General features: G+C 31.5%; 1 protein-coding gene across 1 annotated transcript; it reads left to right on the top strand.

Annotated features, from left to right (window-relative positions):
* Nucleotides 1-2,563: 2,563 nt before the first annotated feature.
* Nucleotides 2,564-4,498, top strand: LOC18047136 (CASP-like protein 2A1). The gene is made up of 3 exons (XM_006442161.2): nt 2,564-2,919; nt 3,030-3,147; nt 4,022-4,498. Exons 1-3 carry the CDS (start codon nt 2,684-2,686, stop codon nt 4,292-4,294), a joined length of 627 nt encoding a protein of 208 aa, XP_006442224.1. The 5' UTR covers nt 2,564-2,683; the 3' UTR covers nt 4,295-4,498.
* Nucleotides 4,499-13,881: the final 9,383 nt, after the last annotated feature.

Here is a 13,881-nt window from a genome sequence, read left to right as displayed (position 1 = left end):
GATTTTATCAGACATCTGTTGAAATCACCATAATGCCTCCATATAAATTGAATTGATTGCAATTGCTGGAATTATAAGAACATATATTAATTGGCAGTTGGCACTTTATTTTCTTTAAAAAAAAAAATTATTATAGAATGTGTAAAAACAATGTTAAATATAAACCAGAAAATAATTACAATTAAATTAAAGTTTTTTTAAAGAAATTAAATTAAAACTAAAATTAATTGGACATTATTAGTCCTTGAACCAAAACCCAGAAGACATCTCCAATCCAAGCTCCAACATCATGGCATTTCCCAGTATTTATAGCAATAACCAAATATCTTCTTTGAAAGCACACAGACAACAACATAAACTCCCAATTTTATAGCAAAATCAAAATAATTTATATATCAAACAAATTGTCAACTACCCAAACCTAAAAATCAATAAACAATAACATGGAAATCCAAAAATTTTGGGTTTGGGATTTTATAGTTGCTAGTCACCAGTGTTGGTGCCGCATCAGTCAGCAGCAACCCATGATTCTTTGAACTGCCAAAAGCCTCTCGATCTTGCGTCAAGCTCCTGTCGCTTGTTTCCACCTAGAAATGGTCATTCGTTGCGGTAGTGCAATTGGTTATGTGACCCTTGTGACGTCGATGGAAGGGGAAAAGCGAAAAACCTTGTTGGGGAGCGTGAATGGAGAAGGGAAGAAAATGAGCACTTGTTGCAAAGTGTAAATGGAGGAGGGAAGATGGAGCATCATCAGTGGTGGACCCAGAAATTAAAATGAGGGGGGGCTTAGTTCAAAAAATTTTATTTAAGTTAGATTTTTTTAATATTCACTCGAATATGTTTTAAGTCTTGTAAACTCAAATTTTATTACTTTTTTTTTAAATTCTAAATAATAATAGTAATAAATTATTATTTTTAAATGAGTGAAAATATCATTTTTTGAAGTAGTATTTTAAATGCGTGAAAATATTATTTTTCGAAGTAGTTTCCACAAAACATTTTAAAAAATAAAATAATATGGCTAATGGGATTTGAATCAGGTTTTAAAATCATTAAATAGCACTCTTATCATTGAACCACAAGGCTTTTAATATATGAAAAATGTGTCTAAATTATTTTATCTAACTTTTTCAAAAGGGGCTTGGGATACATTTAAAAGAAAACTTAATGGTCCAGGGGGGCTGAAGCCCCTCCTGGACCTTAATTAGGTCCGTCCATGGGAGCATGAATGGGGTCACGGAGAAGGAAGAGAAAAAAATAATTTTTTTTCTTTTATCTTTATTCATCGATGTAACTTTAATATTCTACCCTTATAATAGTTAAGTTGATGGTGATTTTTAACGGAATGGGTGCGCTTTGATAGTTGTTGAAAAATTAGGGTACACAGTAACATTTGTCGATTTTTATGGGGGTCGGCGAAAAATAACCCTAAAAAAATAATTATAATAAATGGTAGATATTTTTTAACGCTATAAAAGTGATTATTGATAGAATTTTCATATACGTTGCTGTGCTCTGACGAGAAGTTCCTGCTATTTAATTATGAATCGACCTTTTGAAATCAACTTTTGCACAATTAACATTTTCTTCCTCTTTTAGAAAGAGTTTTAACTATGAGGCATCCGTCCAGATGCAACGCACATCTGTCTTATTTTGTATTATTTATAGATTCTAAAAAAACTTATGAGAGCTCAGACTCAAAGAATGATTTCTCAAAAAAATAAAAAATAAAAACCTCAAACAATGAGGTGATCAATCTCTAAAACCATGGATGCCTTCAAAAAAAATATTGAGGAATCAATAATATTTTTTAAAAATATTTATGAAAAATAAAACATGTGCAATTTTTTTAGAAACAATAATCTGTGATTTTTGAGAAATTTTTTTGACGTATCCAACTAGTAAAAATATTTTTTTATTCCATCTTAAAAAAATGTCTTATTTACACAAAATTAGTAATTTTTTAGAACTTCTCAATATAAATATAATTTACATTCTTGACAAAAAATTATTGATAAAATGTTATTGAATTGTTTTGTAGGTTATAAAATACTTCTAATTAGGGTGGGTAAAATTATCTTAATGGAATCAAACCAAACCATTTTAAACTCAAATAAATTAATTTGGTTCATTGAATTTAAAAATCTATTTTGGTTTGAATTATTTAAAAATAAAGGAAACTAAAATTAGAAAAAAAAAACCCAAACTAAACCAAAACTATTTGATTCAAGGGTTTAAATCGATTCAAATGTCTCGAAACCTAAATTTCTGTATAGATGAAATTCCAAAATTCCAATTCCAATAATGTAAATTTCCCCCAAAAAAATTCCCAATAATGTAGAAAAATCTCCATAAATAATAAGAAATGGAAAATTTATAGATATAAAATTCCATGTGATATGACTACGTTAATAATAAATTTCCAATAATGTATTCGGTAGATGATGATTCTGGGCTTACAGTGATATTGACCAAGTCACTTCGGAAAGTGTGGCATGCTATGAATGACATTGAAAGCATCCTCAACTACCTCACCTAAACTGCATTTATACCTCTGAGCAGCAGCTTCTCCTCTCACTCTGAGAGGCCACAAACAGAACTTCCCATCAACTCTCCCAATTGGCTGAGCTAGCTCGATTGAGACAACAATAACAACAACAACAAACAGCAGTAGTTGGTGCACATGGAGAAGAGTAATAATATTGGTGGTGCGGTTGCTGCAAGCTCTCCTCTGCCAATGATGGGATCGAGGGCTCATCAAGAGATCAATGAGGATGGCAACGCTGCCTTGCGCACAGCTGAGCCAATTGCACGTTTGGTGCCAATGGCTCTCTGTGTTGCTGCACTTGTGCTCATGCTTAAGAACTCTGAGACTAGTGACTTTGGCTCTCTTTCTTACTCCGACCTTGGAGCCTTCAGGTTTGTAGATTCATATTTCTTTCATTAAATTGTATACTTTCCGAGGATTTCAAGAGACTCAACTGGAATTGATTCATTATAATTGTTTAAAAATTGCCTCAAATATGTAGGTATTTAGTGCATGCCAATGGCATTTGTGCAGGCTATTCGCTTCTTTCAGCAATTATTGCAGCCATGCCTCGTCCCTCCACCATGTCTCAAGCCTGGACTTTCTTTTTCCTTGATCAGGTAAATAGGGCTCGTTTTTTGCTTGCTTTTGATGACATTCAGCTTGAATTGAAATAATTTCTACATGATTCCTTTCCTTATCTTAATTAGCTCTTCTGTTAAGCTTTCAACACATCTTGTGTTAAAGTGTACATCACATCAAGGGTAGTGCATGATTGGAATTCGAATACTCACGTGAAAATGCTAGTTTGACTTAAATTTATTGACATAATTTGGACCAAAAACTGAGCCATCGTTTACAAGTTGTTTCGTTAATTTTATGGGCATTTTAGGGTTTTGATTGTCTTATGGAAAAAAGTAGTGAAAAAAAATTTCACTTTATTATCATGCTTTAATATAATAAAACAACAGTTTAATATTTTTCTAATTTTTTATTACTAATATTACATAAACAACTATTAATATTTATAATCAGATAATTCTTAAGATTATTCTACATTCAATTTATGGAAATTAACCTAAATCTTCACTCTTACTAATATTTGGGGATATAATATTTTGTGAAAAAGAAAATTGTCTCTACTCAATTATTTTTAATTGAGGAAGGAAATTTGAGTTCCCATAAATACTAGTACTCACTAAATAATCTTCTTCTTATCCATTACCACCAATTACATGTAAGTAAGAAACCCAAATCAGGGAATCTTCGTCCATCATAGTTCTCAATAACGAGAAACAGATCCATATAGGTCATCCAAATTCTATTATACAATTTGTTGACCAGATACTTAAATTTTTTAGTTTTAAAAATCAAGTTAAAAACAACGGGTACGAAAACTCCTTTAGTGACGATGATCAAACCCTAATTTTACTTCAATTATCTAACTTTTGTCAAAACAAGAATCAAAAGCTACTGCTAAATTCATGAACCCAGTTGCTCACTTACTTGATTCTGGCGGCTGGAGCCGTGTCGACGGAGGTGCTGTACCTGGAACGCAAGGGAGATTTAGCCATCACTTGGAGCGCAGTTTGTGGTTCATTTGGTGGATTCTGTCATAAAGCTATAGCATCAGTGATAATTACATTTGTTGCAGTGGCTTGCTATGTTGTTCTTTCGCTCATCTCCTCTTATAAACTCTTCAGCAAATACGACGCGCCTATCGCCTGCTCGGGCAAGAATATTGAGGTTGCCGCCTTCCATGGCTGATGATCGCTCACTCAGTTTGATGCGATATATTGTGTTTGCTCAAGTTACTCCATGCAAGTGCTTGTTTGTGTTATTGCATAATTGTAATGTAATTATGGTCATGATCTTTGCTTTTAGTCTCTCCAACACGAGAAAATAAATGATCTTTGCAAGCATTGGGTTATGGAAATTCTGGCATGGAGAAATAAACATCCTTTGTTTTCATATTCTAGCATGGATAAAAGGCACTGAATGGAAAAAATTGAGTACAGAAGAGGATCTGTAATTTGAAATTAGATAAGATGTTGTGCTCAATCATTTCATTTTTGAATGAATGGAGCAACTAAGAGTTAAATTTGAATAACCTATTGAGAATATTTTGTTGGTTAAAAAACAGTTTTTCTAAAAAAAAAACTTTCAGGATCAATCTCATATAATATATAAAAATTCGTAATTTAAAAAATCATACCTTAACAGTATGAGAAGATGAACAATCAAAATTAATCTAGGCCCCCAGATCACGATCCATCACCTACCTTTTCCTGTTAGATCACGATCTGTCACCACCACGCTTATTAGATCACGATCCGTCACCACCACGTTTCCGTTGTGCTTGTTGGATCACGATCTATCACCAAATAATCTTCCAAGCTATGACTCAAATTTGATCAACACTGGACGTGTGGGCGTCCATTTCACTACTTCCAAAATAGCTGCTTCTTTTTCAGTGTTTTTCTCAAAACGTGTATTTTAAATCACGTTCATCCTTAGGCTTGAGAAAAATACACTTATATAATATCTCTTGTAAAACCCTAAATATTTATTATTATCATTCAAAATAATAAATATTTTGAATTTAATATTATCTCTCCGATTACGTGAAAGTGGAGACCATGTGCAACCACTTTGGGGCCCACCTTGTAAAATAACACAAGGCCTCATTTGCCCATGAATATAATACATAAGGTTTAAACAAATATTATAATTAGGTTTAACACCTAATATGCCAGTTTTCTTGTTTTTAGGTCCAGTAGTGGTGTAGTCAATTAAATAAGCTAACCCGGGGATAATTTGAGAACATACAATAGTGGCTATAACAATTAAGTTTGTAAATGAACAAGTCTAATCATTTAATTCCAACTCTACTCCACTATAAGATTGGAACTGACCTCCATAATTGTATGCTCGAATAATAGTTTGTCGCAAGCCACATTGATTTCTTTACTTCATAATCTTTTATACCACATCGTTAATTAAATCGATATCTCAACTCTACAATCAATTTAATTACATCTTATTCCTTGATACTTACTAGTTTTCTCTAATGATCATCTTCAACATACTAAATATATTGACACACTTTGGCAAGAGAATTTTATGATCAAGTGCCGAAAACTCATCAAGAGATGTGTTGTACAAATTCTATATTGTTAATCTATAACTTCAATACTCATAATTGCTCCCACTAAGATATCGGGTAATCTTGACTACAAGTATGTGTCGTGCCCATTGATAACTCAAATGGAATAACAATTACAATCAGGAAATTATAACTAACTCAAGATTAAGATTACAGTAAAATCAATGCCTATAAGATTTAATAAGTCTGACAATCATTTCAATGTCAACTAAATTGATATGTGATCCAGCTCAATGTAGTCAAAGTATATCAGTAAATTTAGATATGATTAAGACAAATCATTCAATGAATTTACTACAGTCTAAACATAAATAGAGCGCCCAACTCTATTTATCAACTGCGAACTTAATTTATTTAATCATAAGATAAGTTGTATTTATGTCTTCCGTGAATCCATATGATACATATAATATGATTAAACGGACCTTATTCAAAATATCTATGCAATTAAAAATATCTCAAATATTTTATTGATCAGAAAATAAATAAATTAATATGTTTTAAAAGAGCACATAATCCCAACACATTTCTCATTGGAGCCTGACATAGTTTTGATCTGCCATTATAGCACCAAAAATTTTTCACAATAGGTTTTATAAGGTAATGTATAATCATTAGGGATTCAGATCTACTTATTCTATTCTTAGCTTCCTTTTTAGATCTACTGATCGGAGGTTGGGAAGAGAAAAAGAATAAATCGATACATTTAAACTATCATAATTAATGTACACGTCCGCAAGTCTTGAAAGACAAATCAAGTCAAGATGATGATAATAGAGCATTCATTTTCATATATCATAATTGAGACGTATCAGTGGAGAATTCAATCACCATATGGCACTGTATAGTCCTTGTAAAATATCACTTAATTCCCCAGTCAAAATTCATTTAAGTCCCCATTGAAAGAGTTTTTAAACCTTTGGATGAGAATGGTAGCTTTTGTTGAGCCCCAATCTATTTTACTTGTTTTCCTCATTAATCTTTTAAACTAAATATATAATAACATTCAGGTGTACTTTTAAATATTTGTTGTACTATTTTCATATTTTATATTAAAATAACTACTTAAACTTTACCAGTTTTTAATAAATTGAGAATTTTAATCATTAGTCATCTCTGTTTACACAAATAAAGATTGAAAAAAAATGAACATTATTTTTATGAAAAACCTCAATTTTAATTGCCTCCGAGGAGGTAGGTAAGTGGTGTTAAAACAATTTTATTTAGCTGACGAATCAAATTCAAATTTTGAAAAAATTAAAGCACTATAAAATAAATATAAAATTTTAACCAACCTTACCTTTTTAAAAAGAAAAATCAATTTATAAATTTAATTTATTGATAAGGACGACGAGATGGCACAGAAGATTTAAACACAAGAAAACAAAATAAAAACAAAAAAGAAAAGAAATTTAAAAAAAAAAAGAAGAAACAAAACTACATCAAAATGAATTTTTATAATCATAGGGAATAGGGATGGACGGATAGTACCTGGCACGATCGTGCTTCTTTGGTCCTTTATTTATTTATTTTTTTCAGTTTGTTTTTTCCCTGCTGATCAACTCATTTTGTGATCTTTCTTTTATCCACACCAGACATTTTCCTCAGCTCTAAAATAAATCCGAGTACATTCTTCTCATCTTGAAGAGACTTGGAAACAGATTCTCACTGCTTGCATCTTTTTGCCCATGCAATAATTTTGGGCCACTCAGTCTCAAAGATGAATTGACCCAATGTTTCATATGAGTGAAACCAACAATAGAAAGGAATAAAAGCCACATCCACGAAACCGAACATTTTCTCCCCAAAATGAGGATCGTCTCCAAGCTCTTCCTGCAATGTTTTCAGAATTTCAATTAATTCCTTCGTTACTTCCTCCAGTTGTTCTGTTTTTAAGGCCCATATCTACTTTCTATCTGTATAAATCTGCAAATAATTATTTTACCTCATTTAATAACATTCGTTATTTATTTACTAGAGCAACAATTTTTTTGATTCATGACTAGGACAGTTTATTTTTCGACTGAATGTATATAGTGAATAAAGATTATATTTATATTTTAGCCTCTTATCTCTTCTGCAATTCGAATTCGGATGGTAAACTAAATAAAACTGTTTGAAAGCTATTCTACCAAATTAATTGGAGACCAAAACACTTATTAAAAAACATTTGTATAAATTAAGATATAATTTTTTTATGATATTAAGAACCTTTATCTTACTCAATGTTTTATAAAAATCAATTTATAAATAAAAATAAAAACAAATCTATTATTTAGATTTTTAAATTTGTATCTATTCATATTTTAATCAAATTCAAATTTCAAATGAAAAAAAATGATACCTAAATTTTATCGTTTTAGATACCAAAAAACTACAATCAAAATTTAGAACAAATAAAAAAAAATCAAAAAGAAAGAAAGATAGAACACCAAAATTGCCATAAAATATTAACTCTATCAATCATAATATTAAACACACATTCTTGTCAATATAATCGGGGACTAGCTTCGCACCTCACCCAAGGAACTCAAGGGTGCGTAGCTTGCTTGTTAAAGGCGTGTTTCTGCTCCTCTGTTGTGGGAGAGTTTTTCCCTAGTTTGGTCCTATAAGAAGAGCTCTCTAGACTTTGTTATGATCATAAAGACTACTTAGGCGCTTAGCCACTCCTATATGGAAGCTTAGGTCATAGTTTTGGCAGAAAGAGGAATTGTAGCAATCTTTGATCAAAGAGCGTTAGTGCTTCGGTGATTCAACTGCATCACAGTTGATTCGAATAGAAAACGGTGCTTTGGATTGGGAGCAATCATTAATGGTTGGGCAAAAATTAAGGGGAAGGATAAAGAAAAGAGTGATGTTGTTGATGCTAAAAAAAAAAAAACCTCAACAACTGAATTTATTTTATGGAGGATAACAGAACGAACCCAACCTCAAATGTCAATTCGATCACAACGTTTCAAATCTGCCAACCACAAAACATGGTTAGGATGCAATGGAGGGGATTCGGGCATAGATCCTCCAATATCTAAGTTAGATATTTGCCATATAAGAAGGGAAAATGGGTTGGAAAAATTAGAGATAATGTTGGAATTCCATGGATTTTTGGTGTTGTTGTTGAAGATCATGTAGTAAGTAGAATGGTTGAAAGGTTGATAACTTGTAGAGTTAGTTGAATTCTTCATCTAATGCTCTCTTTAGCTTAAATAGGACCTGGATTGTGGGTGGTTACCTCCTCGATTTCAGCACACTCTCCAACAATTACCGGTAGTTGTCTATCAATTGAGGGTGCTTGAAAAGGTAGTGGCACATAACTTTCCTAAAAAATAAGCCACATTTATCAAACAAATTTTCAAGTCCAACAACTTTAGGTTGTACTAATAACCAGGTTGGCGACATAAGCTTCAAGTTATATTTACATACTAGGTTACTAATATAGGCTTATGGTTGTACTTATAAACCAGGTCGTCAATATAGGTTTAGGGTTGTACTTACAGACCATGTCGCCAATATAGGCCTGAGGTTGTACTTATAAACTAGGTCACCAATATAGACTTGAGCTTGTACTTATAAACTTAGTCGCTAACATAGGTTTCAAGTTGTACTTATAGTCAGTTGAATGGCAATAGGTTCCGAGTGCGCTTGGGTCAGCTCTTTTTCTTTAAAAAAAAAAAAAGAAACTTGAATTTGTTTGGGTTTGTGAAAATCTGGTGACTTGTCTTAAGCACCATTTGCTTGTTGCGTTATCACATTTTTTAATATAAATTTTGCTAGGTTTTAGAATTGTCCTACTTTGTTCTATCCAGTCACTGATGAATAAAGTAACATGGTGTCTAGTTGGAGGTTGCTATCATTTTGCTTTGTTGATGTACTGTGTATTGGTATTGAATAGAAAGTTAAGGTTTTAAGTGTGTTAAGGTTTAGGCAGTAATGGAGTTTAGAGGCAACAATAATTTGCTTTGAGAATTTGTAAAATGCAGTTAGAAATTCGTTAAATGGGTTAAGTGATATTGAATCGGGAATGAACAATAATCAAGAAATCAGAGGAGATAATGAACTAGAATCAAATTACAGTGTGGCGGAGAGTGAGTCCAAGAAAACAATAAATGAAAATGTAATTGTGGGGAATGATCTACACAGGCAGGCCGATGACAAATCCGATGATATGTTGCTTAAAAATAACGGAGATGAACATGAGTAATACAGCATGAAGAATTGAAATTTGATACAACAATTGAAGAGATTAAAGACGAGTCCAGATTCCAAATGATATTACACTTAGGTTATTGAGGGAAGATGAGATAGCTAGTGGATTAGGTGATGGAGAAATTGCGGTATACATAGAGATGAGTAAACTTGGTTTCAGGTTGCCAATTCAACCTTATTTTGCTCGAATTTTGTTAAAGGGTTTGAGTCACGGTCAACTTAATTTAAATGGCTGGAGGGTTTTTAGTGATATGTATGTTTTGTGGGCCGAGTAGAACAATATTGAACCTTGTTTTAAGGAACTCACGCACTTGTATCTATATAGTAAACATGGGGTATGTCATAAAAGATAATACTCTTTTGTCCAAATCAAAAGGTAGAAGAGTAATGCTCAACTTTTCGAGCTCATGTAGGGGTTTGAAAAGTAAACACTTTGTGGTGGGCGGAAATTAGGGTAAGGACGTAGAATTAAAAAAGAGTTGGTCTAAAGTTCCTACTCAATTTAATAGACCACGTAAAGAAAGTTTTATTCAGGTTGAGGTAAGAATAGGGTTGTAAACTAACACTTGTGTTTTGTTGTATTGACTTGGAAGAGGAACATTGGCATAGATGACAAATTAAATGCAAGAGTTAACAAAGAATTTTTAAATGCAAAGGACTCGAAGCTTTTGTTAGCACCTGAGAGATTGCTTAGCACTGTTCTCATTTTCAATTTACCCCAAAATTGTTCATGCTACAATTTTGGTCTGTGTATATATTACAAACTTCCTCAAAATATCTTAGATGCTCAAAATCTCTTAGATGCAAATATGGATTCTCATATTCGAAACCATGAAATGTTGGTAAAAGTTGGATAATACATGGTTTGAAGTTGAATCGAGACGCTTCTAGAGAAAATATTATACGCGACGGTGCTCCGGTTCTCATTGGATTCATGTAATCTCTCAAAGTTCTTAGTTGATTCTGATCATGTTGAGATTAGTTGTCTCCCTGATCAACTGGAGGATTAAATTGGCCTAAAATATTTTCATCTTGGATCTCGTCCATGATTGGTGGTGGTGATTGAGATCTACGAATTAACCTACCACTTGAAGTTCGAGACCAATGTTTCATGCAATGATGATGATGTGTAAGTATAAAATTATGTTGTAAAGTTGATACACGAACAAATGAATAACAAATAAAAAATGAAAAATTACACAAATTAAAGACAAAAGAAAAATTAAATAAATAAGATAAATGTACAAAAAAATAAACAAAAAATTAATTAACTAAAATTAAAATAACTAAATAGGCAATAAACCAAACATATAAACAAAGTAAAAGCCAAAAATAAAATAAATGCAAAAATTAAATTGCAGAAATAAATAAAAGAAAAAAAAGAAAAGAAATAATTAAAGTGTAGGCTCTTTTTCTTTTCTTTTTTCAAATTTTAAAAATTACCAACCAAGTAGTGATTAGTTCAAATTAATGGGCCTTGTAATTTTTAAAGTCAAATTCCTTTTATTGAGTCCAAATTAGGTCCAAAGAAATCAAATTTTGGTCCAAGAAAGTTCAAGTTATATGTCCGAATTTGAGGTTTATGGGAAATTTTGGCAAGGGACATATTCGAAAATGTTTTGTGATTTGGTGGTCCAACCGTAATTATGAGAAGAATGAGCCAGAAACTTTTTGTGGTACAACTGAAATTATGAAAGAGTTGAGGATTGAACAAAATTTAAGAAAAGAAAAAGGGGGTAAAAGAAAATTTACACAAAAAGTTAAAAAAGAAAAAGAAAAAAAACAAAATAAATACCTCTCATCGGCAACGACACTAAAAACTTGACACGACTTTAAGGTAATTTCTAACTCCCAAATATAAGAGTGTCTTATTATATTATAACTCGGTGAGTCCGATGTCGATTCACAAATAAATGATTTAATTTTTTTTTATTTAAGTTTATCAAAAACATTAAATTAAAAATTAAAAATATGCAATTTAATTTAAGAAAAACTATGAAATTGAATTAGTTAGTGTTATGGATCCACTTTTAGTAATAAATACAATTTTACAAATTCTTTTTATTTTTATTTTATTTCTCAAAAGATTAATTGTATAAATTAAAATAAGTTTCCCATTAGTTTTATTATAGATTAAGAACTTAATGTGCCAAAACTCAATTTGTCTACAATAAGTCAAAATACCATTTTTTCCATATATTATACTAAGATATTAAGAATTCATTATGCCAAACTCCCATGTTTGTGTACAATAAATCAAAATTTCAAAATATAAAATATGGGTAAAATTAAATAGAAAATAATTCAATTTGTACAATTAAAAATAGAATTTAATTAAATCATATTTTTTTACTAAGAGTTCCGCCTTCCCCTAACTATGAATATTTAGCTAAATATTTTTGAAATAAAGGAAATTATTAAAATTGAAAAACACATAATTAAAAAAATGGAATTTGAAAATTGAAATAAAACTAATTTTATTTATTGAAAATATATTACAAAGAGAGATGAGAAGAATAATTTGGGGGGAAAGAAGAGAAGAGAATGTGTGAAGAGGTGTGTTCCCCACCCTCTCTATGTATACTAATACATGGTAAATTCATACCACACAAATAAATAAATCTAATTATATCTTAGCCTTACATTTGTCACACTAATAAAGTATAAACTTAACTTAATCCACTCAAGTATATCCAACACATTCCACTCACAATTACCATACCTAATATGATAAAAACTTATAATTTTATAATTACCACATTTACCGTGGTAAAAACTTAAAAATTTACAACAAAAGTCTCGAATCCTTCTCGACAATGACATAATTTCTCGGACTTTCAGAATCTAAATTTGACATCCGCACATTTGTTTGGAGCCTCAAATTGCATTATGGATGAGAACCGGAATCTTCTTGTGAATCGGGTTCATCTGCAGAAGCATAGGGGTCTTATTAACCAAGTCCTCATCTCTGAACTCATACTCTACCCCTTTCTCTGCTAGTGCAATCCTGACTCTAATCCCAAACATGCTGGGCCAAGAATCCAGCAGAATCACCTCGTCCGCCATCGTAGCAAAAGCTTGCAGCTAAATTAATTAACCCGAAAATATCAAATTTAAGAGGCCATGAAGTTGATGAAAGATGAATTAAGGGTATTTAGTGTGCATTTATAGTGACGTTTTGTTTTAGTCTTGATCTTTTATTATGTATAAATATTTTGGGTTCACTTCATTTGGTCTTTCATATTGAAATAGAAAATAAATCAAACGTATTCTTACGCTAACTAAATATTTTAATTCATTTTAGTCTTTAAGAAAAAATAGATTAGAATTCTTTAAGCAAAAGATCCTTGTCGTTCAAGGCTGGACTGAAGGTTCAGTGTTTAGTAATTGGAGGGTTATTAAATTGTTTTAGTCTTGGTCATCTTTGGCGGGCTCACAGGAAAGTATTTACAATTATTATTTAAATCTTTGGCGGGCTCACAGGAAAGTATCCCTTTTTCCTGCCAATTGAGTAAACCGGCATTTTGTCATTGTTTCCGTCACCATTCTGTCACATTTTTTCCTTTTTCCTGCCTACGTACCCAAAATCTAGGGTCAAGTCAACCTTTATTAAAAAAAATTTCCAAACTCAACACATTCGAAGGATTTAAATTAGTTTGAAGCGATGTTAAAACTTAACTCCATAAATCACTTTTGCCGACATATCTGATGGGTTATATTTGGTATTGATCTTTTCAACAACACAACAACACTCTCGATAACCTCCCTCACATAATTATACTTCACATCTATGTGTTTTGTTCGAGCATGATATGTTTGGTTCTTCGCCAGAAATATCGCGCTTTGGTTATCACAGAAGACCTCAATGTTCTATTGGATTACTCCCAAATCAATTAATAAACCTTTCAACCAAATAACTTCCTTTATAATCTTTGTTGCTACCATGTACTCCGCTTCCATAGTGGAAATAATAATTTTCCATTAT

The sequence above is a fragment of the Citrus clementina genome, unplaced genomic scaffold, assembly GCF_000493195.1.
Source record: "Citrus clementina cultivar Clemenules unplaced genomic scaffold, Citrus_clementina_v1.0 scaffold_3, whole genome shotgun sequence".
Classification (NCBI taxonomy): Eukaryota; Viridiplantae; Streptophyta; class Magnoliopsida; order Sapindales; family Rutaceae; genus Citrus; species Citrus x clementina.
This window is presented reverse-complemented; position numbering and strand designations above follow the sequence as displayed.

Bases quoted from the DNA above. Each gene is read 5' to 3' on its own strand.
- LOC18047136 (XM_006442161.2), top strand. From the start codon at position 2,684: ATGGAGAAGAGTAATAATATTGGTGGTGCGGTTGCTGCAAGCTCTCCT. The intron at 2,920-3,029 runs GTTTGTAGATTC...TCAAATATGTAG, and splicing joins TCCGACCTTGGAGCCTTCAG to GTATTTAGTGCATGCCAATG. The intron at 3,148-4,021 runs GTAAATAGGGCT...TCATGAACCCAG, and splicing joins CTTTCTTTTTCCTTGATCAG to TTGCTCACTTACTTGATTCT.